General features: G+C 36.0%; 1 protein-coding gene across 1 annotated transcript in view; it reads left to right on the forward strand.

The window, feature by feature from the left end:
* Nucleotides 1-24,546, forward strand: part of IFT57 (intraflagellar transport 57) — a 52,302-nt gene that overhangs the window by 17,603 nt on the left and 10,153 nt on the right. The window contains exon 6 of the mRNA XM_041726884.1: nt 9,871-9,993. Within this exon, the coding sequence (XP_041582818.1) occupies nt 9,871-9,993 (123 nt within the window). The remainder of the gene's footprint in view (nt 1-9,870; nt 9,994-24,546) is intronic.

Here is a 24,546-nt window from a genome sequence, read left to right on the forward strand (position 1 = left end):
GGCCAATTTATGTAGATTATAAAACAATGTTTTGGTCTGGATGTCCAGACTCTTAGCAATTTGACAACTGTCCATATAGCCAACCCTATTTTATTCTGCTGGAATAACTTTATTTTAGATAAATGGATCCTCTCATAGGTTTTCAAACACCTTATGAGCAGATCTCTCATCTTTGTCTCCTACCTGAAATGCCTTCTCATCATCTCTCTACCTTACTCTTAAGCCTTCAAAGTTGAGCTCAAATTCTGCCTTTAAGTGACAGCTTCCCAACTATCCCAGCCTCATTCAATTCTATGACCCACAAATCTATAATCCATAACTCTTCATAAAACATAATTAGGATGTTCTTTCAGGAGGATTTTTATCATTTTATTAACTGTACCTGATATAGAATAGTACCTGGCATACAGTAGGTGCTAAATAAAGATTTCTAAAAGTCATTTGACCTTGCTTGTAACTCTTCTGATTTCCCTTCTGGCTTAGAGGACAAAATTCATATTCCTCAGCTTAGCTTCTGAGGTCTTTCATAAAGTATTTAACTCTTTTTTAGCTCCCCAGCATTCGCCTTTCTAAGCCCCTAGTCGCTCTTAATATGATCTTCACAAGCCATGTGCCTTTCTATTTCAGTATCTTAGCTTATGGTGCTTTCCTGACTATAAACACTTGGCTTGTCTCTTTTCTGCCTATTTGCATTCCATACATCCTTATAAGGTTAAACTTAGATCTCACCATCTCCATTAAAACACACTTCTGTCCCTCATTCAAATTCCTAAAGTATACACCCATACCAGCTATGATGATTAACTTCTGGAAGTTAATCAAACTTATTATTTTTACCTGCTTTTATTAAAAATATCTTATTCTTTTTAAAAGTGAAATAAAGTCCTTGTTTTTTTTTTTTAAATGAAGGCACAAAGGTACAAAAAAAATTTGAAAACACTAAATCTCAGCACTATACTGTAAACACTAGATCACTTTATGCATAATTGCCCTGGGGTTATGTAAGATGCTAAGGTTTGGTGAATCTGGATGAAGGGTATATGGGAATTCTTTGTACTATTTGTGTAATTCTTTTGTAAGTCTGAAATTATACTGACACAGAAATAGATTGATGAAGTAGTGCAGAATTCATAAAATAGCCCAAATATATAGTGATATTAATAATATAGGAAGTAATGCAAATAAGTGGGGAAAACAGGACTGTTCAGTTAAAGGATGATGGAATAACAGGCTGTCCAATTGGCAACAAAAGATGGACTCTTCCCTCATATCATACACCCAAATAAACCCCTCATGGATCAACAAATTAGAAAATGATGAGGTTCAAAAACAAAAACATGAGTGATAAGCGTTATGCTCATGGGTTGAAATTGGCATGATAAAGCCTGGGAAGAAAACTAAAAATCACAAAAGAAAAGCACTGATAAATCTGAATGCATAAAAATTAAAGCCTGTATATCAAAGGATGGAATGGGGAACACTATAAAGTTAAAAAGATGGGTAATAAACTGGGGGGAACATAGTTGTAACCTATATGACAAAGGATTGATAGGCACTTGGTAAAGTATCTAAAAGCGTGTTTCTAGAGGAACATTCCTTGGGCCTTGTGACTCTATAAATGATGTGACATAGGGAAAATTAGCTAACTGCTCTATACATCACTTTTTTCATTTGCAAAATGGGGATAAGACTTCTTGATTCATGGTGCTATTATAGGCATTTAACATAGCAAAGCATCTAATACCATGCTTGGCATATAAAAATAGTAATAGTAACTGCTAAAATATATTGGGGCTTAACTATGTGCCGGGAACTATGCCTTTTAAAATACATTATATGATTTAATCCTCACCACAACCCTCCCAATAAGGAGGGTAGTATTCTCCCCATCTTACAGATGGGAACCCTGAGATTTAGAGAGATTATGTAATTTGACCAACAGCTAATTGATAGAGGGAGGATTTGAACAGAGATGGGATTCCAGATCCATCGTCTTGACATTTACACCAAACTATGGCAGTTCTCAAGACAATTTAGTTCCCTTTTCCTTGAGTATTGGGACTATGTAATCTTGACAGTTAATTGGATTTTCATGTCCCTCTCAGTAGATATATGAACTGAACTCTCCAAATGTATTTGGGCACTGGTATATCCATAAGGTTGCCATTTCAGAGAAAAAAAAGCCTTATAGAAATTCATTACATAAAGAATTAAACTTACTTTGGCATACTCTATAACACCAACTCTCATATCTATGGTAGTTTTTCCACACAAACTTCTTGGAGTACTTTCTTTTGGTTTTTATTTTGAGAAAATAAAAAATCAGGGATGATTTTACCATAGCACTTATGCACATTAAAGTAGCTTAAAGCAGTAGCAAAGACAGGTGTTTGAGATATTAAACAGAAATAATGACTGGAAGTTATATTCTCATTCAAAAGTAATTTCAGATTTCTTATTAGAAAATTAAATTGATTTTGTGTTTAGGAAGCTTTTTAACTTTTTTGATTTGTGAGCATAATTTATTGAAATCCTAGTCCACATTATAACAGAATAAAATTTCTTTTGATAGTTTTAATATTGAATTGAAAACTTTTATGAACTCCATATATTTAAAGACAGAGGCTACCATCTATCTATTTCTTTTGATGGGTTATAGCCAGGGTTTAATTTTGTTATTCAGAACAAATCTGAAAATACGTTTTGTATCATATTAAACATTTTTCTTCATCGTAATAGTGTTAAATCTTTTAAAACCTAATTTGAAAAGAAAATAGTGAATCAGACTCATGATTTATGCTTCTTTAATCATGAAGAAGAATTGACTTGTAGGGACATGAAAAGTTTTAACTCTGTGCTTTAAATATGATTTGTTTAAAAATCACTGGATTTTAAGGGAACACTTTTCTTGATTGAAATGTCTTTATCCCTCTAGCTTTTTATTGATCGATGATAAAGAAAGAGGGACACTAGAAAACCCTGTTTAATACACAGAAATTCTAGGTCTACTTGGGTGGCTCTGTTGGTTAAGCTTCCAACTCTTGATTTCAGCTCAGGTCATGATCTCAGGGTCCTGGGGTTGAGCCCCAAGATGGGCTCCTTGCTCAGCACAGAGTTTGCTTGAGATCCTCTTCTTCTACCCTTCCCCCTCACAATCGCAGTCTCTCTCACAATGAAATAAATCTTTAAAAAAAATAATAGCAATACCATATATATGCAGTACTTAGCTTGTTGGCCACCTGTCCTATTACCTATCTGCAACAAAACATCAAATTAGGAAGATTGCAAAAAAGGCCTCTGAGCAACCAAAATAAGTGTAAATACTTCCATTAAAAAAAATATCTATGAAGGGGCACCTGGGTGGCTCAGTCCAGTGAGCATCAGTCTCTTGGTTTAGGCTCAGGTCTTGATCTCAGGGTGGTGAGATAGAGCCCCAGTGTAGGGCTCTGCACTCAGTGTGGAGTCTGTCCCTCTCCTTCCCCCTTGGCCCCTCTCCCCCACTCACATGTGCCTGTGTGCTCTCTCTCTCTCTCTCTCTCTCTCTCTCTCTCTTTCTCTCTCAAATAAACAAAAAAATCTTAAAAAAAAAAAAAGCAACCTCCGAAGGATCCCAACCTCATCACCACCACCACCACCACCACCACCACCACTCTTAGCAGCTCTCACATATTTCTCCTGTATTCTTACTTTGCCCAAATTCTAACAAACTTAGATATTAGGTTTCTAAGCCCACAGAAGTTTAGGAGGAGGAAGAGGTATTACAGGCAGTCAAGCAGACAGCCAGAGGTGATCATTGGCATTTGATACCGGGAGGCTACAGGAAAACTTTATTTATTTTTTAAGATTTTATTTATTCATAAGAGACACACAGAGAGAGAGAGAGAGAGAGACAGGCAGAGGGAGAAACAGGCTCCATTTAGGGAGCCTGATGTGGGACTCGATTCAGGGACCCCCGGATCACGCCCTGGGCCGAAGGCAGTGCTAAACCGCTGAGCCACCAGAGCTGCCCACAGGAAAACTTTAAAAGCAGACATAAAAATGCAAAAACTATAGCTACCTGGGAACATTTAATCAATACCCAGGTTTCTCAGTCCTGAAAGCATCACTGTATTAGAGAACTAGTATAATAAGACACATCATAAAAAGATTAATTTATGGTCAGTAAATGTCAGCATTTACCAGTTTCCAGAATCCATTCTAACAGTGGTATCTCATTCTTACAAGAGATAGGGATTTGGGCTTGGTAATTGAAGATTCAAGAACCTCTGCTTGCTCTTGCTTCATTAGTTCAGTGTTAGGATCTTCTGAAGCTTCCTTTATCTCTCACTTTCACCTGGAGGTCTGTGAATCCAGTTTCTCCTCAGGCCCTCATGCAATCTAGGTTTTCTTGGCCAGCCTCCTATCTGAACTTAAGATCTCTCTGCAACTTTTGATGCAAGGTCTCCATTCCCAAGGAAATATCTTCTCACGGATCCCTGAGTCTTGAGCTTCACTCTTGGGTATGCCCATGCAGCTATATATGTTCCCTTTACCAAACAAAGTGTTTCTCCATCAATAATAAGGAGAAGTGGGCAGCCCCGGTGGCACAGTGGTTTAGTGCCGCCTGCAGCCTGGGGTGTGATCCTGGAGACCCGGGATCGAGTCCCACATTGGGCTTCCTGCATGGGGCCTGCTTCTCCCTCTGCCTGTGTCTCTGCCTCTCTCTCACTCACTCTGAATGAATAAATAAATAAATCTTTAAAAAAAATAATAAGGGGAAGTACTGTAGGGTATCCATGATTAGTCAGGTTTTTAAAAGTCTACTTCACCCTACTTCTAGCTTTCTTCCTTCTTCATTCCCAATGGAATGTCTTAACTAGAGCTAACTGTCCAACCTGATTTGGACTCTTGGGATCAAAAGATCCTATGGTACTAAATTTTTGTTATTATAGCAGAACTGAAATGAATGCGTAACTGTTGCTGGTATCAGGAAGTCATAGTCAACTTTGCTTTGTCCAATAATGTTTAGTCCCCTTTCCCTTATGGGGTTTCCCAATAATGAGTATGTACTACATACTAGAAATAGTTTCAGTCCAAAGAGATTTTTTTTTTAAATTCTTTAAGATGGTAATTCATCAGGTATACAAAAATGTGATCAGTGTTTCTACTGTATCACTTGTAACAGTTTTCTGTATTAATACTTGTTAATGGTAATTGTCTTTCTCTGATTGACTTATTTTGCTTAGCATAATATCCTCTAGTTCCATCCACATCAATGCAAATGGCAAGATTTCATTTTTGATGGCTGTGTAATATTCCATTGTGTGTGTGTGTGTGTGTACACACACACACACACACACATATATATATATATAGCACATCTTTATTCATTCAATTATCATAACATTTTACTCATGTGGAATTTAAGAAACAAAACAGAGGATCATAGGGGAAGGGAGGGAAAAATAAAACAAGACAAAATCAGAGAGGGAGACAAATTGTAAGAGACTCTTAACCATAGGAAACAAACTGAGGGTTCCTGGAAAGGAGGGAGGTGGGGGGATGGGGTAACTGAGTGATGGACATTAAGGAGGGCACATGATGTAATGAGCAGTGAGTGTTAAATAAGACTGGTGAATCACCGAATCTACCTCTGAAACTAATAATACATTATATGTTAATTGAATTTAAGTTAAAAAAATACTTATTAATGGGCTAGTCTCCTTCTGTTAGTGTCAGATCTATTACTTCCCCTACTGGTAGTCATGGCCTACCTGGAGTCTTCAGTGTTAAGAGGTGAAAATATTTTGAGGTTGTATTAAATTTTGTATTGCATTTAACCTAGAGTGCACTACGTAGGTTCTCCTACAGCTCAGAGACTGCAAAGGGCTTTATTTACCATCCCCTGCTGATATGTGAAGCCTTCCCTTATTCTAATCTTGTAACCATAAGACTACCCACATCCAATTTTATATATATATATAAATATATATATGTACACATACACACACACATATACACGCACACACACATATATATACACATATACACACACAGACATCCAACTGTATGTGTTTATATGATTAAATATATACAGAATATAGTATTCAGATGCAACTCTCCCATTAATATTTCTTGGGAAAAGAGATTACTACTTGCAACAGGATTCTAAGCAGGTTTTTAACATTGCATGTTTGATCCCCACTATTTTTGCCCAGGTTTATATTATAGGATGGTTTAGACTGTTGTCTTTAGTTCTTCCTTTGGCAGTATTAGGGTCAGTTTTCATAATTTTTTTTTCCTTAGGTCCTTTTATTACCACCATAAACTAGCCCAAGACTCTCCCTAACAGGCTATACACTCTGCAGGCAGGGATTAAATCCTTTTATCTTCCCACACCAAACACAGTGCCTGGATTCTTACCTTGCATGTTATAGAAGCTTTACAAATGGCTTACTGGTAAATTAATTAAGTATAAGTAAAGACTTCTGGATAGCCTGTGTCTTATTGAGCTTCTAATTGTTTCTTCAGCAGCATTAGCTAGAAAACACAATTTCCCAGGAGCTATGTTTTATCTTACTTAGTTAATGTGGTTGTAGAGAAGGACTGGGACTTTGTCATGCTGATATAAAATTTTGATTAAGAGAAAACAGCAGTTTATTTCTGTTTTACTAATATCTCCACATAAAGTACCATTTGTTAAATGGAGATACAATTGGGAAGGAAAGGTTTTCTCAAGTTATTATAACTAAGACATGATATAATTTAAAAGTGATTTCTACTTCATATGTAGGGCTCGCTCAGTTAATGTATCCAGTTATTAGGCATTAGGAAATTTTGACTGAGGAACAAGGTTAGGAAATAGATGTGCAAACATAGAAACAGAAAGAGACTGTATAGTTTGAATAAGTTAATGCTGCTCTACCAAGCCTAATGATCTCTTTTTGCCCTTCCTCATTTAGTAATTGGGCCATTTCCCCCCAATATATTAACTGTGGCCTAGGAGTGAGTGAAAACATCTAAGCTGCTATATTAAATCACTTTAGGATATTGGGAATAGGAATTTGCAAATCATTGCTTAAGGGAACCAAATAAGAACTTAAGAAGAGTAAATGCAACTTACTAAAGGGCCCAATATAAGCCAAATAGTAGCTTTTGCCCTGGGATGTCTTAATGCAGTGTGTGATTTCCATGTACTTTAGTAACTCTTTGATTCTGATCTGATTCAGATAGGGCCACTGCTAACCTGTATTCCTTTGGGAAAACTAGAAAAATGTGCCCTTCCTTGAGGAAAATTTTTGAGTATGTTCTGCACAACTTGAACAATCCAATGAATTCAGCCCTGAAGAAAGTGGGACTTCGGACGAGTACTCTCACCAGCCTTGTTTGGTGATTCTGGACTCCACCTTCCTGTAGGGAAGGGAAGAAGAAGGAATGGGAATGAGGGGAATGGAGTTGAGAATTGGCTCCAGGATTTAATCAGCAGTACCTAACTGCAGTTCACTCAAATGGTGGTTCCATAAACCAAACTTATTTTTAAATCAGTGACCAGAACATCTGCATTCTATTAAGAATCATTCAAAACTGCTGCTGAGAGGACAAAGGACATGCCCCTTTGGTTCAGCCTGGCTCTGTGGGATTGGCGTGTGGGGGCCCATCACCACAGCAGGAGTAAGCCTGTGTATATACCACACACAGCCCCCAAATGTCGGGGCTTACATACCACTAGCAGTGCATACCTCCTCCCACTCCACCCTACCCCATCCCCATCAGTCTACTCTGTTTGGTACAGAAAATGAGCCAGTCAGAACTAGGGCCTCCTCGAACTAGGGACAGGTACTGGGATGTGAGCAAGCACCTAGTTCTTCCAAGTATATGCATGCTGCGGGTGCCAGGGTGAGGTGACATGAGAGAAAACTTTACCTATGTCTTTACGTTTCAACTGGGAGACTCAGTATCTCTTCTCCTGCTGTCACATGTCTCATAAAACTTCACCCATGTCTGTCTTGTGCATACTGCCACTTGCCACCTCTCTCCAGCCATGGTGCTCTTTTGCTACCCTGATTCAGTTCACATAGATGTAGTGTGTTCTGTTAGTACTCAAAATAATACAATGTTTTTATATTAAAGTGAGCACCTTAATGTTTAAAGCAGAATCTTAAACATTTTTCACTTAGAATTTCCACATTTTACCTATATTAATGCTTATATTTTTTTATGCTTCTGGTTTTTTAAGTAGAATATACCTGAAAAAATTCAGATCACATATTGTAGAATGTGAAAGCATGTATTACTTATCCATCCTCTAATTGCATGGTTAGAACTATACAGCTCCCTGAATTTCTGAACAGGAAGCAACATATGCTCCTTTTAAGGTTCTGAGTCTGTTCAGGACTTGCTAATAGGAGCTAGGAGGTAGGAGAGAGAGGCTTTCTCATGCCAGCGGTGCTCTAGAGACTCAGTTGGGAGTTTAAAGCCCCGAAAGACCTCAATCTCCCACCAAAATACAAATCTCAATATAAGGTTTTTCTTAGCATTAGACTGGATTGGAAAGACTAGTCTAATGAACTTCTGTTTCAGAAATGTCTTTTAGTGACATAAATTCACACTGAGAATGAAATTTCACCATGAGCTTATTTATACAATCTATTATTTTTAAGTTTTGTATTATGGGAAATTTCAAACATAAACTGGAGTGGAGAGAACAAGACAATGAACTCTTATGTAACATTACCCAGCTTCAGCAATTAATAGTTTGTCAACTATGTTTCCTCTGGCGGCCCCCTCTTTTTTCTTTGCCTTCTAGAATCTTAAAGTAAATTTCAGACATCATGTCCATTTACCTGTAAATATTTCAGCATTTGTCTCTATAAGGCCTTGGCATGATAACCCATCATGCCATTATAATACCTACAAAATTAGTAATAATTCCTTTTATCATCCAATACTCTTCCACATTCAAATTTCCCTGATTGTCTCAAAGACATCTTTTTATGGATTGTTCAAACTAGACTCCGTCTACGTTGTATCTGGCTGTTTATGTTTCTCAGGTCTCTTTTTTTCTATATTAATAAATTTTTACATGTTTTCTGTATATTTTCTTTTATCAAGGAAGCTTAAAGGAAAAATTGCTACTAAAATTAATGTGTTAGGATATATTGTTAAATCATTAATTTGTATATTCTTCACATTTTCAGATCTAGATATACTTAATGCTGAAAGGCTGGGAAAATGAAAAAGAAGAGAGAAAAAATTTTCCTTTTGTAATTCAAAAACAGGCTTGAATTGATTTTATTTCTCAACAGCGGAAATCAAATGCAGAAATGTGGCCTCCACCCTATCTGAGTTCAAATAGGTCTGTGTTAAACCACATTTTAAAGCTATGTAATAGTTTGACCTAACAAATATCACTTTAATTATGGATAAAAAATTTGTAAGTAGTGACTTCTTGGCTTCTGGGATCTTGTCTTTTTTGTCTTTCAGATTGGAGGTCTGTGTTTCAGTATAGAAAACTCAAACTGAGACAATGTTTTCTTACCAAATGTGTGAATGTTTGTACTCCTTTACTGTTACCAATTAACATAACTAAATGACTTGTTCACTTGATAGTATACCCATTGAGTTCACTCTGATATCTCAAAAGTATTGTTTTTTTGTCAGAATGGTTGAAATCATATATTTGCTTCTTTTTAAAAATGCTAATTTTGCTATCCTAGCAGGTTTGTGCATTGTTTTCCTTCAACGTGGATAGAAGGACAGATAAGAACTTCTGCCACTGTAATTTTAACACTACCATGCTTGATATAAATTGTGCAGTCCTGCTAAAATGCCTCAAAATTTTACTGTTTCTTTTTATAAACTCTCAATCTTGTGATATCTTTCCTTTCTTAGGATATGAACGAGTCTGCCAAACAAGAAGATATTTTGGAATCCACAACAGATGCTGCAGAATGGAGTCTCGAAGTGGAACGTGTACTACCACAACTGAAAGTCACGATTAGGACTGACAATAAGGTAGAGAGGATACAACACATTTTGTTCAAATCGAGCTTCATAAGGCAATATCAGGGTCAGGGATACTCCTGATTATATGAATGATCTAAGGTGGTGGGATTTAGTTTCCAGTGTTTTGTCTTAACTAAGATTTAGTAAATTGTTGTTGAGTGAATCCACAATGTAAAGAAGGAAAAAGAAAGGAATAGATCTTTAAAGTGTTTTGGAACACTTGTCATGATTTCCCTGGGCTTGAGGGGCATTTTCTCAATACATTTTGATGTATTTTCTTAGAAATTGTATCTTGTTTAGATGAATAATGAGCAAAATTGGAATTTCATGACTGTATACCAACAGAATATAGTTAGAAAATGGTTTTGGAATCCTGCTGGATGGTAGAACGGAAGATATTCTGGAAGTTGCCTTACATAATCTATTTGGTACATATGATTAAAAGTCAAATAGTAAGCAAGTAACCAAAGCATTTGCATTAAGATTTGCAGATTGGGCCAGATGAACTGACCCATTTAATCAAGTTCCTGCTTCCTTTTTACTTACAATTTACAAGAACTTTAGAACAAACTGGTCAATACTATTCTCATTGATACTATAATAATGTCTACAGAAGGGACTTGAGAGACGTCTAGTAAAGAAACTAAAGGGTTTTATCCTTGAGGCTGGAGAAAAGCACCAGTGTTATGGAACAAGGTTCTAGGAAAAATATGGTCCTTATCTATCCCCAAAGATTGCTCTTTTCAGAGTGCCTTGGAAATAAATTCATTCTCAGAATGTCTGAACTTGAGCTTGTAAAACTGTGTCCTAGAGAGGGTAAGAAGTAGCCTAGACTCCTAGGGCAGTCCTACAATAGGGTAAAGGCAGCAAAGATCTTACTAGACTGAGCAGCTGTGGAATAAACTTAAAGGTAAGTGGGCAGATCCTGCAGCCTATTTATTTACCTAAACATAATGGATATCCATTATTTGACTACATTAGGTAGGAGTGAATTCTTTGTTTGCATATATCTTATATGTAGATATATATTAATACAGATTTCTTCATTGATTCAATTACTGCTGGAAGTCATAATTTGCAAAAATATGATTTTTTGGTAAAAATGCAATTTCTAATTCTTTAATTTTATAAGAAATCTGGTAAAATTAAAAATCAGTATTATTGTGATTCTAGTTAGAATGACATGTTAAAATAACCATGTAGTTAGGAATTCTCAGGTACATCTTAATCCCACAAGGAAGCAAGTTTAGTTTACTTTCAAGCTAAGTAAACTGGAAATCCAGCATCTCATTTAGAACCTAATAGGTTCACACAGGAGTGTTTTTTAAAGTATGGCCATTGATTTCTACATAATGGGAGTAACTGAGTAAAGAAAGAATACAAATGTAACTTCTACCGTACAGTTTTACAAAACTGAGTACAAGTCAAATTTTACTACAAACCTGTATTATAGTAATCAGATCCTAGGTTCTTACAGGGTCGATGATTTCCTGATCTGGGGAAGAATTAACGAGGTGAAAGTTGGCCTCTTAATCTCATGCCATATATGACCAGCCTTGATCTTTTTTTTTTTTTTAATTTTTATTTATGATAGTCACAGAGAGAGAGAGAGAGAGAGAGAGAGAGAGAGAGAGAGAGGGAGGCAGAGACACAGGCAGAGGGAGAAGCAGGCTCCATGCACTGGGAGCCCAACGTGGGATTCGATCCCAGGTTTCCAGGATCCCGCCCTGGGCCAAAGGCAGGTGCTAAACCTCCGCGCCACCCAGGGTTCCCGACCAGCCTTGATCTTATGAGGATATACTGTGCCAAATTAATTATAGCTAAATTTTATAAGCAACATTCTGAAATACCAGATAAAATTTTGAGGTTTTTTTCTTTATATGAATATCATTTTGAATTTAGATTTTTGTGGTAAAATATACTGACCTAAAGTAATATTTGAGTGCTTTTTCAGAATTCTTCTCTACGTCATTTGGTCTTTATATCTAGTATTTCACAAACTCTAAGTATTTCAGAGGTATCAAATGGGAAATACAGGTTTGGGGTCAATTCTTTACTCAGCTTTACTTAAGAAAAACAAAATTATACACTGACTTGAGAAAATAAGGGGCTAATGAATAAAAAAATGTTTTTCATGCCTCAGAAATAAAAATAATCTGGTCATGGATGAGGTTTCTCAAGGGCTCACTATCCTCCTCCATCTGAAGAAGTTGACTCCTGCATCATGATAGATCCCATTCTTCCTTAACTCCTGGCTCTACGAAAAACAAACCCTCTACTTTCTTTTGGCCAAAACAATTATCTTTCACTCAACACAGGCTATTTAGGACATTTAGAGAATTTAGCTTTGTGTCTGAGGGAAAATGAGTTTTTTTTTTCAGATCAATGTGCTTTACTGATCACTGTTAGATTAATTTTTAAGTAGCATAGAGATGTGGGAAATAAGTAATACAGGGCCTCAATTATTTAAATCCATTATAAAGTTCTTGAAAATGACCTTGTGTTAGTTGTAAATAAGTCTCATCTTTATTTAGCACTGGATCAAATGTTTGTTTTGCTTTCTTTTCCCACAAAAGTATATTCCTTGTATGCTTCTTGCCAGGTAATTACCAAAAGAAAAAGAAAAAAGTAACTCTCCTTTTCTGTTGTTTTTGTATATTATAGTATATATGCTTTGATGAGATCCTCTCATATACTAATATTTTATACCCTCCATAATGTTGTAATTAGGTTTTTATTGGTAGGCTAGCTTATCCTTTTTTTCTGGCACCATTTGTTACTGTTGACAGTTTTCAAAGAATGCAAACAAATTTTAATATTAGCTTAAGCAAATTACAATTGGGAAAATACATATGTTGCCAAAAATAATATGTTCCACAACTGAAGATGAAGGACTTTTGTCATAGCTTGAATGGACCATATTAGTAGTTCCCTTTTTAGAGCTGGTTATAGAGAATGCTCCTGATGATTAATTCTAGAGTGTTATATACCCAGTGACCAACTCAGATCTGCCCTAACTTGGAATAATGTGTCTAAACACATAGTCAGAAGTTCTGCCAAGAGTGAATAAATTCAGCCAAATCCTGGGTTACTGCATTCTAGTTAATTTTTCAGTTATGACCAAGTGAGTAAGGCTCTGGAGTCAATTCCTTAGAAGGGCAGTCTGAGGACAGCTAAACTAGAGTAGATGTCAGTGCCATCTAATCAAATTATCTATGCGTATTATTTGTACACTGTGACTATGTATCTTATACTTTTGTTCTTTACCTCCTCATTTTTTCTCTTTATAGCTCTTTCCCTTTCTTCTTGTGTGTTTTTATCTCTTTTTTTTATTGTTTTTTTGTTAGACCATCAGTGGTGCCCACAAGTGTTACAGAAGTTGTCTGGTGAAATTTAGAACTAAGAGCAAACATCTGTGATTATAATCAGACTAGACTTAAATCTACAACTAGTCAAGAATTATCGTAATCTCTGAGTCTTTTTAAAATACACTCTTGTTTTTAATTATAAAAATAATATGGAAACAACTCAAGGGAAAGAAGGATGGGCAATGTGTTATGAATTGGAAGCTAGTGATCCCACATTTAGTTTCACTATCAATTCCTGATTTATTGGACCAGAGTTTCAGAAACTTAGTGGAACTGTGGTAGCCACAAAGACCACAGGGAAGATAGAGCCTACCTCACACATCTTCCCTTGGCACCTACATCAGTATTCAGAAAGAATTTACAAAATTTCTGTACTAATGCTTCTGTCACTTAAGGGAATATTTTAAAACATCAGCCTTTTAGTCTTACATGGAGATATAATCAGGTTCATATAAGTATCACTTTGGTAAATCTTTCCAATTCTTTTCCCTAGTAAAGATATATATGTATAACATGGTAGTAATAACTGATATTTAGTAAGTGTTTACTATGTGCCAAGTACAGTTCTTAACACTTCACTTATATTAATTCGTTTAATCCTTTCCACTGCCCTATAAGCTACAGGTACCTTTTACTGCAGGGGAAGAAACTGAACCACAGTGAAATGAAGCAATTTGCTTTTGCCTAGTAAGTGACAGATAAGATTTGAGCCTACAACCCAAGCCCTTACCTATTTGATTAGTGACAATATTGCACGAATTCTAAATCCAGGTTGCTTGAGTCCAAATCCTGGCTCTAATACTTACTAGCTGTTGGACCCTGTGGGCAAGTTCCAACCACTCTGTCTCAGTTTCCTCATCTGCACAATGGAGTGCCTTATAAAACTGACCTCAAAGAGTTATTAAAGGGATTAAATGAATTCACATATCTTAGACACTTAGAATGCTGTCAGGAAAATCACGTAATATATATTGACCACCATTTCTGCGTAGTTTTATGTGCATACAGTTGAGATTACACCTCTTTTTTTAAAAAAAAACATGATAGTACATCATGAGCAGTTCCACACATCCTTAGCACTGATAAGCCATAACTTTAGCTGAGTGGCAGGGGGCAGAGATGGCTTGGCCAAGTTTAGCAGGTTGGGGTGAAACCAGGAGGTCTAAGATCTTGCTAAGATCTTGGGGGAATGGCCAGCCAGCCAGAGTCATGTAACAGTGGATGGTTAGAATATGGGCAAGCATAAGGACCAGAAGATCTGAGAATATAGACCAATAGCAAGAAGGGAAGCCCACCAGTGAGTCATTTTAGAGAAACAAGTGGTTGTTGAAGGTGGAGGTACTTTGTGAAATTCATTGAAAAATAATATTTTCCATCATGACTGAAATATTTTTAATTCCATAATAGTAATTTTTAAAAAAACTTTTAAGTGAATCAGTTGACAGTTGCTGCCTAGAATAATAACGGTAGTTGAGACTGAGCTGCCAAAGAATTCTACATGTTCCATAATTTCTGGGGAAATAAAAGATGTGGTTGCCTATTCATATAGATTTCACTTTATGTATTTTTTATTAATTTTTATCACTAACTAGTGTTTCTTGAAGAAAATTATTCTTTTTTAGTTTTCTTTTTCTTTTTTTTAAATAAAAAACAAGCCATATTTGACTTTGTGGAAAAAAAGAGACCATCTACATGAGAACAAAGACTTGTATTCACAGCTTGCTGTAACAAAGGAGTTAGTCACCATCACCTGCATTTGGCAGACATAAGGGCAGGCAGGAGTATATGAAAGATTTATTGTGAGAAAAAGGGGAAGCCTTCAGAAATGTTCAGATAAGACTGGAGATTTGGAGGCAGGCTAACTAGAAGCAGGGCTTTCTATGTAACTGGTTAGGGGAGGATATGTGGCTTTGTTTGGTTGGTCCTACATTGGAAGCAGGTTGGTGAGGAGAAAAACTGAGGAAACCAGCAGTTACTAAATCCTGACCATTTTCAGCCAATTTCTCTCAGAGATTATGGTTTGACTTCCTGGACTAGTTGCTTCAGATTGTGGGTCAGAATTCTATTTTATAAAATGGCCTGGGCATTGTCTGCTGTCCATTCATATATTCAGTCTCTCAGCTTCATCCATCGAACCAAAGGAAAGTGGCTTCTTAAAATGATCAGTCTTACCAGTCTTTATCAGTAGAATGACTTTTTTTTCAAGACAAGGGTTTTTACCAAAATGGAAACCAAGTAAACATTAATAATATTTATTCCTGTTCCCAGAAATAAGGAAGAGCAGAAAGTGTGAAATCAGTTTTCAACTAAACCTTACATAGGCCCTTTTCTTCAATTATACAGTATTTATTCCTAAACAATTGTATATTATAATGATTTAATATGAGGTGTTTAATGCAATGAACAAATGTTCTATCATGCTTTAATGCCCTGTGGATATTGTAATTAAAATTTTGATTAATGACTTAAATTGATTTTTTTCCAAATTATAATTAAATATTTCCTGCTTTGTTGTTTTAAAAGATAGTTGGCTAAGTACCCCCCTTCATTCCTCCAAAATGTCTCCTACTCATTATGTAAATCTTCAGGTTCATTACAAGAATTTAGATAAAGAGATTATATATTTTTTAAAGGCTTTGGAAGTATTACAGCATGTGTTTCTAATTATTTCAAGCCTTTGATTCACTGAACGGCTTTTTTACATCCTTACCTGTTTATCAGTCTCTGGCTTTCTTAGGGTGCAGTTGTAAAAAGGACTTTAAACTTTAAATTTCAACTCCAAACAACTGGATTTTGTTTTAACGTAAATAAACCATACAGGTGTTGCCTTGGGTAATTCACAGCAAGAAACCTTTCTGGAAGAGTCATTGTGCTAAGGACAGAATCATTGCAATAGTCTTGAGCCCTTGGGCTTTCTAGTCACTGAAAGAGCTAAAACCTAAGAGGGAGGAGAGAGGCCTTTATTAATCAGCAGGTGGAATTCCATTTAAATGAACCTAGAGGGACCACAGAATTACTATATTAGATTTAAGTCTCTTCAAATTGGAAGCCAAATCCTGCAGAAAATGTACAATAGTAGGCTTTCTCTTTTTACTATTATAGACACATATGTATCTGGAAGCAAGAGAAGAGGGTATTTTTCTCATTCCAAAGCAATGCAGAGAGTAACTTGCTTTGACCTTCTGCCATTGCTGTGTTTTGATGTGGTATAAGAAGAATGTTAATAAAATTGAGCTTTCTAAATATTTCTGACCTGCAAGGATTTATGAATTGTTATAGTTTGGAAATAAGGAGCGTTTCTTAAGACTTGTGTTCTGGTTGTTAGACAGGCTATATGGATAGGATTCTTGCATCCATGAGCAAAAAGGTATAATATATTCTGTGGGCTAGGATACAAGAATACAGTTTATGTATATAGTAGTCATTAAAATGTGATTCTGCCTCTTTGAATAATGGAGATACTAGATTTATAATTCTTAAAGATTTTCTGGTAGACAGACCTTTTGCTGAGAAATACTCACATAATTAAAAAAAAAAAATAAGGCACCAAATAAAAAAAAATCAGCTTTTACAATTACCAGTAACAAATGTAAATACAGGTGGCAATAAGTTGGTCTCCATGAGGCTCCATGCAGGAGTAATAGCTCCAATTACTGTCACAAATGTTTGTAATTGTATCTATTGCTGCCAGACAATAAATGCTTTTTAATATAGTAAGGCCATAAATGTACATGCTGCTGTTGTTTAAACAAAATACAATTTTCAGCAAATTTATCCTTGAAACACCTGCTATAATCAAAAAGAGGTGAATGCTATCAAAATAAACTGCCTAAATTAACTAGACACACATACATTTTTAGAGCAGCCTGCATGATTACTCAACTGCCACGTTGTCTCAAAGAATGAGGGGAAATATTCACTGATGGACGTTTACAAGCAAGCTTTCTTTAAAGAAGACAACAAAAAAACAGTATTGCTTTGGATTGTGTTATTTTTAAAGCATGGTGTTATTTTGTGGACTTAAAGTTTTATTCACTGTTTCTTTTTCTTAAGCTGGTCAACTATTTTTTTTGTTTTGTTTTGTTTTAGCATATGGGTCATGTGCAAATATCTGGATTGTGGAAAAGAATACTGTGCTTAAAATTATATATGTAAAGCTACTGCAAAGGGGTGGAGAAAAATCCAGCCATCCTTAAGCAACTGAAAACGATTTTCAGCTGCTTCTGTCACAGTCTTGTTGAACATTCAGGATATTTTGTTTAAAGATAGTTGATGATGCCTTCCTTCCTATTTACCCTGACTATGATAAATGTTTCAACTGGATCAAGGAAAGGTTTCATTTATCACAAGTCGAAATAGGAGAACAAGTGTTTTTGCTTTAGAGATTACCATCAGCTCTAACTAAAGAGCATCAGCAGTGGTAGCAGATTTTAAGGAAATAACCAATAAAGACTGCATGTTATATAAACACTGCAGAGGGACATTACTAATGCCTCACAGCAGAGATACCTCAAATAGACGTTTGTGATTGAGAGCAGTGAATTAATATATATTGATTATAATTAAAATTTCTAGACTGCCTAAATATTTCATTATTGCAAAGTATGATTTAATGTTTCCTTTAAATTACTTAATGTAAAAATATGAATTGAAACAGAAACCATTTGTCATATGGGCCTCCCTATGAAATGTACTTTTTAATTGGTTTGATTCATTGTTCCAATCAGTGATATTAGAGTAGTTCTCACTATCACTGTTTTATTATTAAATTTCTTATTATGTGGTCAAAATTTACTTCCATAGCCTTTATTCCATTATATTTTACTCTGTTTCCTTATGCGAAGATAATGATTTGTTTCTTGGTTCTTCAAATATGCAGATGGCTCTACTTATTTTTTTAGTTTTTTGTTTTTTGAGTATCATATGAGATCAAGGTTTTGGTTAGTAGATTCTTGAAGAGGGATTGCCAAGGTTGTCTCTTCTGGCTATGCATTGTGGTTACTCAGCACCCTGTGAAGTAATTATGTTCTGATTTGACTTGAGTGCTCCTGCATTGGCAGAAAGGCCCCACTCACTCCCTGTCTGCCTTGCCAGATCTCTTCTCTGAGCTTGTAACTCCTAAAGTCTAGAAACCCTCACTTAGGAGATTTCTATGGCCATATAGAAGGGGTGTGGATGGAGTAAGCATGAATAATAAGCATGAATAATAAGTCAGAGTCAACATACGAAAACACTTTAGTAACAGACGGTAGTCAGTAAAGATAATCTCTGAGCACACATTAGAAATGTAATTATTTAACAAGGTATTTTATTTAGAGATTATAGGCCTCTAGTTTCAGTTCAACTACAGGCAGGTGTGAGAATACTAGTGATTGTTAGCTTTAGCTTACCCTCTGTGCACACTATCTTATTCTTCTCTACATCAAGAGGATATGTAGAAAGCAGGAACTTTCCTGAGGAAACTCGTATTTCCAGCACTAGTGGATTTCTGTATTCCCTGCAACAAATATATACGTACAATATATACCACACATACGTACTCAACTTCTCTTAAGTCATATGTTTAGTTCTTTGAACACTTACAAAGAAAAATCATGTTTTCACACCCCAAGTGTTTATCACAGAAGACTTTAAGCTGCTGGTGATGAAAGAAAAATGTCATATTAAAAATTTCTGAAAAGCCACATTCTGTAATCATCTCACAACCTGACAGGCATTTTTCATTAAGAAAGAAATTCAGTCTCATGTAAAAAAATATTATGGACAATGTCTTTCTTTCTCTCTCACACACATACACAAATAGGTGCACAAACATGAGCCATGGCAAAGCTGAAAATTAATCTAACAATTAGAACAAGAAGAAGAGATTGCAAAACTGCTTGTGCAAAGTGGCATAAAGAGAATATAGATAATATTCTGTTATTAGAGAAGGGAGTGTTCTGGGTGGAGGAGGGAAATCTGCTGCTCTTTTCCTTGCACTGCAAACATGATGGATTATCGACCTGTCCCAGCAACATTTGCTACAGTGAACTTAAGACATATGCAACCACTTCTATCAAGCTGTCTTCTCTGCTTTTTTCACTTAACCTGATTCCCTGCCATCAGATTTCCAAAGAATTTTATCATTGACCATGGATGGGGTATTAAACATGTCAGGAACAGCAGTATTCCACATTGAAATCTTGAGACTGATCACTTTTGGACTGCCGCTCACACAAGGCCCTCCCTCTCTACTGCTGCAGCTACAGTTACAATTTTAATAACTGAATCTCTCTCCCTGTGGCTGAAACAGAGATGAAATGTCCAGATCCCCTTTACAAGCAAGGACTTGCTGCCTAGCCACAGAGAGTGTGGTCAACAGATAACCTCTAGCTGTCTGCTCCCTTGATGGCAGAGAGCTTCCTAGCCCAGCTCATGCCCTTCCAGGCTAGCCCACGTCTGGGCTTATGTGAATTGTTGATAGTATTATAAATAATACTACTTTGAAAATTCTGGTACATGTCTTTTTGTAAACATCTGTACACATTTCTACTGGCATTTCTACTAGGTGTGGAATTGCTAGGTCATACTGTATGTGTATGTTCAGCTTTAGCAGATCCTGCCAAATAGTATTTGAAGATGCTTGTACATATGTATACTCCTCCAAGTAGGTGTGGGAAAGCTCCAGTTGCTCCACGTCTTTATCAACATTAAATATTGAGTCTTTTTCACATTTTGTCATCATAATAGATATGCTGTGGTCTTATTGCCATTTTAATTGGCATTTCCCTGATGACTGCTGAGGTTGGGTCCCTTTCCATAGGTTTATGTGACCTTTGGCTATCTTGTCTTTTGCTATTGGGTTATCTGCTTTTTCTTTAGATTTATAGAAATTATTTTTATACTCTAGATATGAGTCCTTTGTCAGATATATGTATTGCAAATGTATACTCTTTAACTTTTCTTTTCACTCTTACTGGTACGTTATGATAAACCGTGGCCTACTTTAATATACTTAAAGTGATCTTTTTTAGGAGAAAGGAGTATGGCTAATATTTATGTTTTATTTAAGAATCTTTGCTTACCCCAATGCTATGAAGTTATTCTCCTATGTTTTCTTTTTGAAGCTTTATTGCTTTACTTTTTGCATTGAGTTCTGTGGTTCATCTAGCATTATCTTGATGTCTGGTGTGAGGTAGAACCCAAGATTTATTTGGTTTTCATATATATATATTTTTTCATATATAGACTATATATATATATATATTATTGCACTAGCCTATTCTTTCATACTACTGAAAATGGTATCTTTTTAGATTTTTATTTTCTGTTTATTGCTGGTATATAAAAATAATTATGGGGGCACCTGAATGGCTTAGTCAGCTGAGTGGCCAACTCTTGATTTCAGCTCAGGTCATGATCTTAGGGTCATGGGATCAAACTCTGTGTTGGGTTCTGTGCTCAGTGTGGAGTCTACTGGAGATTCTTTCTTTCTCCCTCCGCACCCCCCCCAACAAACAAACAAACAAACAAACAAAATCTTTAAAAAATACTGTTCTGTGTATATATATATACAAACACATCTGTAGCAAATAGGCTAAATTCACTTACTCATTTTAACGATAGGCCTAAGGGTTATTTTGCATCTTCAGTGTATATATCATCTGCAAATAACATCAGTCTTATTTTTTTCTTTACAAGCCTATCCCTTTTATTTCTTTTATCTTTCCTTGTATAGCAGTTAAGAACTCTAGTCTATGGTGGATATAGGTGGTATTAGCAGGGAGAAAGCTTTCAATATTTCAGTTTTGCCATTAAGTATGATGTTAACTTTATGACTTTTATAAACACCCTTTACTAGAGTAAGGAGTCTCCCTTTTGTTCCTAGTTTGCTAAGAGTTATTATGAATGGATGTTACATTTTTTCAAATGATTTTTTTCTTCATATATTAAGAGGATCATATGATTTATTTCTTTTTTTTTCCCCTCTCTTACTACAATGGATTATATTGATTGATTTTGGGGTATTAGACTAACCTTGCATTTTGGAATAAATGCAACTTAATCATGATATATTATCCTTTTTGCATATTACTGGATTCGACTTGCTGGTATTTTGTTGAGAATTTTTATATCAATGTTTATAAAAGATACTGATCTGTAATTTTTCCTGTTTTTTTAGGTGTCTTTGTCAGGTTTTAATGTAATGCTATGCAGGCCTCATAAAATTAGTTGGCAATTGCTTTTTTTGTTGTTGTTTTTCTCTGGTATTTGTATAAAGTTGTTGTTATTCCTTAAATGTTTGAGAAAATTCACCAATGAAGCCATCTGGGTCTGGATATTTCTTTGTGAGAAAGTTTTTAATTGCGTATGTTTATGCTAAAACTGTTTTAAATTCATTTTTTATTATACGATTGATATATAAATACCAGTTTGGAAATATTCAAATAGTACAGGTAAAACTGAAGTCTCCTTTAACCATTACCTCCTTAAAATTTTTAGTTATATTTTACTACATTTCATCAGGCAAATGAGAAGTAATGATATGGTCTCTGCAAGTTTGCTCTGTACTGCTGACTTGCCTGTAAGATTGAGCAGTCTACTTTAAAGTAGCTATGTCTCAATTTCCTCATCTTATGAGTGTTTTTAAAAGAATTGTATGTGATGATGTATGGATAGTGCTTAACATAGTGCCTGACACATACTAGACATTCCTTGAATGTTAACATTGAAGCTATTATTAGATGTTAAAGGATCTCAGAATGGATGTGACTATTGGGGATCTCTACTCTATAGTCAAGGAAGAAAATAGAAAAGTATTCTAAGTAGCCAAAATAGAAATCACAAAAAACTATGTACTGAAGCTCATGCATTTTATTTATAGGAGAGTCTGATAAATCTTTCTTTGGAACCAACATAGTTGTTTCAGAGATTATTCTAACAAGGTTGGTTAAACAGATTGTTCATCCACAGCAGATTAGAAGCAGCAAACCTCCTGTAGCATCTAAGCTTTAGCAAAACAACCGAGCTAAGAAACATTTATTATGTGCAAGCCTGAATTGAAAGTTGTCAGTTTCTTGTGCTCCTTATTGAAATTGGGTGACAAAGCAAGGAAATGAAAGAAACAGCTCAGTGTAATGAAAAAATCTGTGAGTGAGAGAAAGGACATTTGGTTTCCTATTCATTTTGTAATTGACATGGTAAAAATCATACCACCTCAATTTGTTGCCCAATCTGTGAAATGGAGGTACAGGATTTCCTCCCCAGAGTGATCTCGAAAATCCACAGGGCAATTCAGGGGTGAAACAGAGGCCTAATGAGAAAAATATGGTGAGACCCCTTAAATGCAGGAAGCCCGTAAAAACTACTTCATAAATATCATCATCTAAAACACAACTGCAAAAACAGAACATTAAATTAAGATTCTATTAGTAATTACTCATAACACAATTGAGGAAGAACCCGTAAGAATAGAGGGAAAAGGGAGGGTAGATGGCAGAAGTAACATTTTTGTGATGGAGAGCAATTCAAAATACATCTGAGCCTTGGGGCCCTGCTCCTGCTCCATCAGGCTAGAGCAAAGGTGCTACTACATCCATGGACCATGAGGCTCAGTTGTGCTCTGGCATGGACTTTTCCTGAGCCCATGAAAAAATATCCCAAGATACACCAAGGTTCCTTCCTCAGCTTTGTTCTAAGAGTCCTTTGGCACCCTGCCTCTCTATGCATAAAGAAGCTCAAACTTGGGGGGAAAACTGCAAGTTTGACATTTTACAAGTCGTAAATTAGTGAAACATATACACAGATAAAATTTCCATTTGCCATCCCTAGCTCATGTTTCCATCTCTCTCTCTACAGCAGTTTCAGAGAGGAGCTTGAAGCATTGAGTTGGAGATCCAGACAAAATAACCAAATGTCTGTGCATATGCAAAGGAAATCATTCAGGGGTTGTGCTGTTGAAGTCAAACCCAGAGATCCATGTATTCTTGCTGGTCACCTTAACGGCTGCAGCTCGATCTCCTACATTTTGATTTTGTGGTATGCTGTGACTCACCATCTGTAGACATGTCATTGCAATTCTCTGGTTTTTGATAAAAGGAGAGATCTAATTTGGCACTAAAGAATTTGGAGTGGGAAATAGGTTATGGTTACAACAGTACCTTTGCTGTCTACCTCAAAAGTGACAGAATTATAAGAGATTTTGTATGAAAGGATTTTTAAAAATTGAAAATCTAAAGAAGTAATATACTGCACCATTATTAGTCTTTTCATTTCCTCAGAGAGAGGAAATGTGCTGGATTAGTGAAAAACTCAACTTCAATAGAGAGGAAAAATGAGCTTAATGAATGCAGAGCACTTTGGAACAGGTGACCAGTAAACTCCAGAGGCCCATATGGTCTCACTTCATATAAAAGAAAAAAAAAAATTGGTTTACCTTAGATACTCTTCAGTAGTTCATTTTATCATAAAGAAAAGTAGTGTATAGTATGTGGAAAATGTACTGGTTTGGAGTGCTTTCCATTTTTCAGACATGAAACCCTGGAAAGGTCATTTAACCTACCTGATTCTTGGTTTTTCTCCTATATAATATGTATGGATAGTCCGTTTTTCTGTATCAAAAACAAGCCCAAATCACAGTGGCTTATAATAATAATAATAACAACACATTTACTCTCACTCAAGATACATGTCTGCTGATGTGTGGCTCAGCGATGGCTCTACTCCTGCAATGTCCCATATTTCTTATTCCCAGACCAAGGCTGAAAGGATCACCCCTGTGCTGGGCATGTCTATTATCATGGCTGAAAGAAAGGGCAAAGGGGCTGATGGATGCCTCTTACAGCATCTGCACAGTCCTGGCATAGGCCATGCCCACCACTATTTCAATGGCCAAAGAGAATCCCATGGCCAAGGCCAGCATCCATGGACCAGGAAAGTATATACTCCTCCCCAACCAGCCTGCAAATCGCATAACCCTCTTACAGGGAAGGGGAGAAGTGAAAAAGAAGAGAGGAGAGATCTAGTTAGCTTTCCAAACCTTTGTGAGCCTCAAAAAGGAAAGGTTGTAACCTAACGGAGTCTCTACCAATGTAAGGATTGTTAGCATTGTTGGACAGGCTTTTACTTTGGGGATAAAGTCCTTACATACCATTAAAACCCATTGCTTCTTCATTCTTACCACAAACTTCTGTAAACTTTTTAAACATTTCAGTTA

This window comes from Vulpes lagopus, chromosome 1 (assembly GCF_018345385.1).
Source record: "Vulpes lagopus strain Blue_001 chromosome 1, ASM1834538v1, whole genome shotgun sequence".
In the NCBI taxonomy this organism is placed as follows: Eukaryota; Metazoa; Chordata; class Mammalia; order Carnivora; family Canidae; genus Vulpes; species Vulpes lagopus.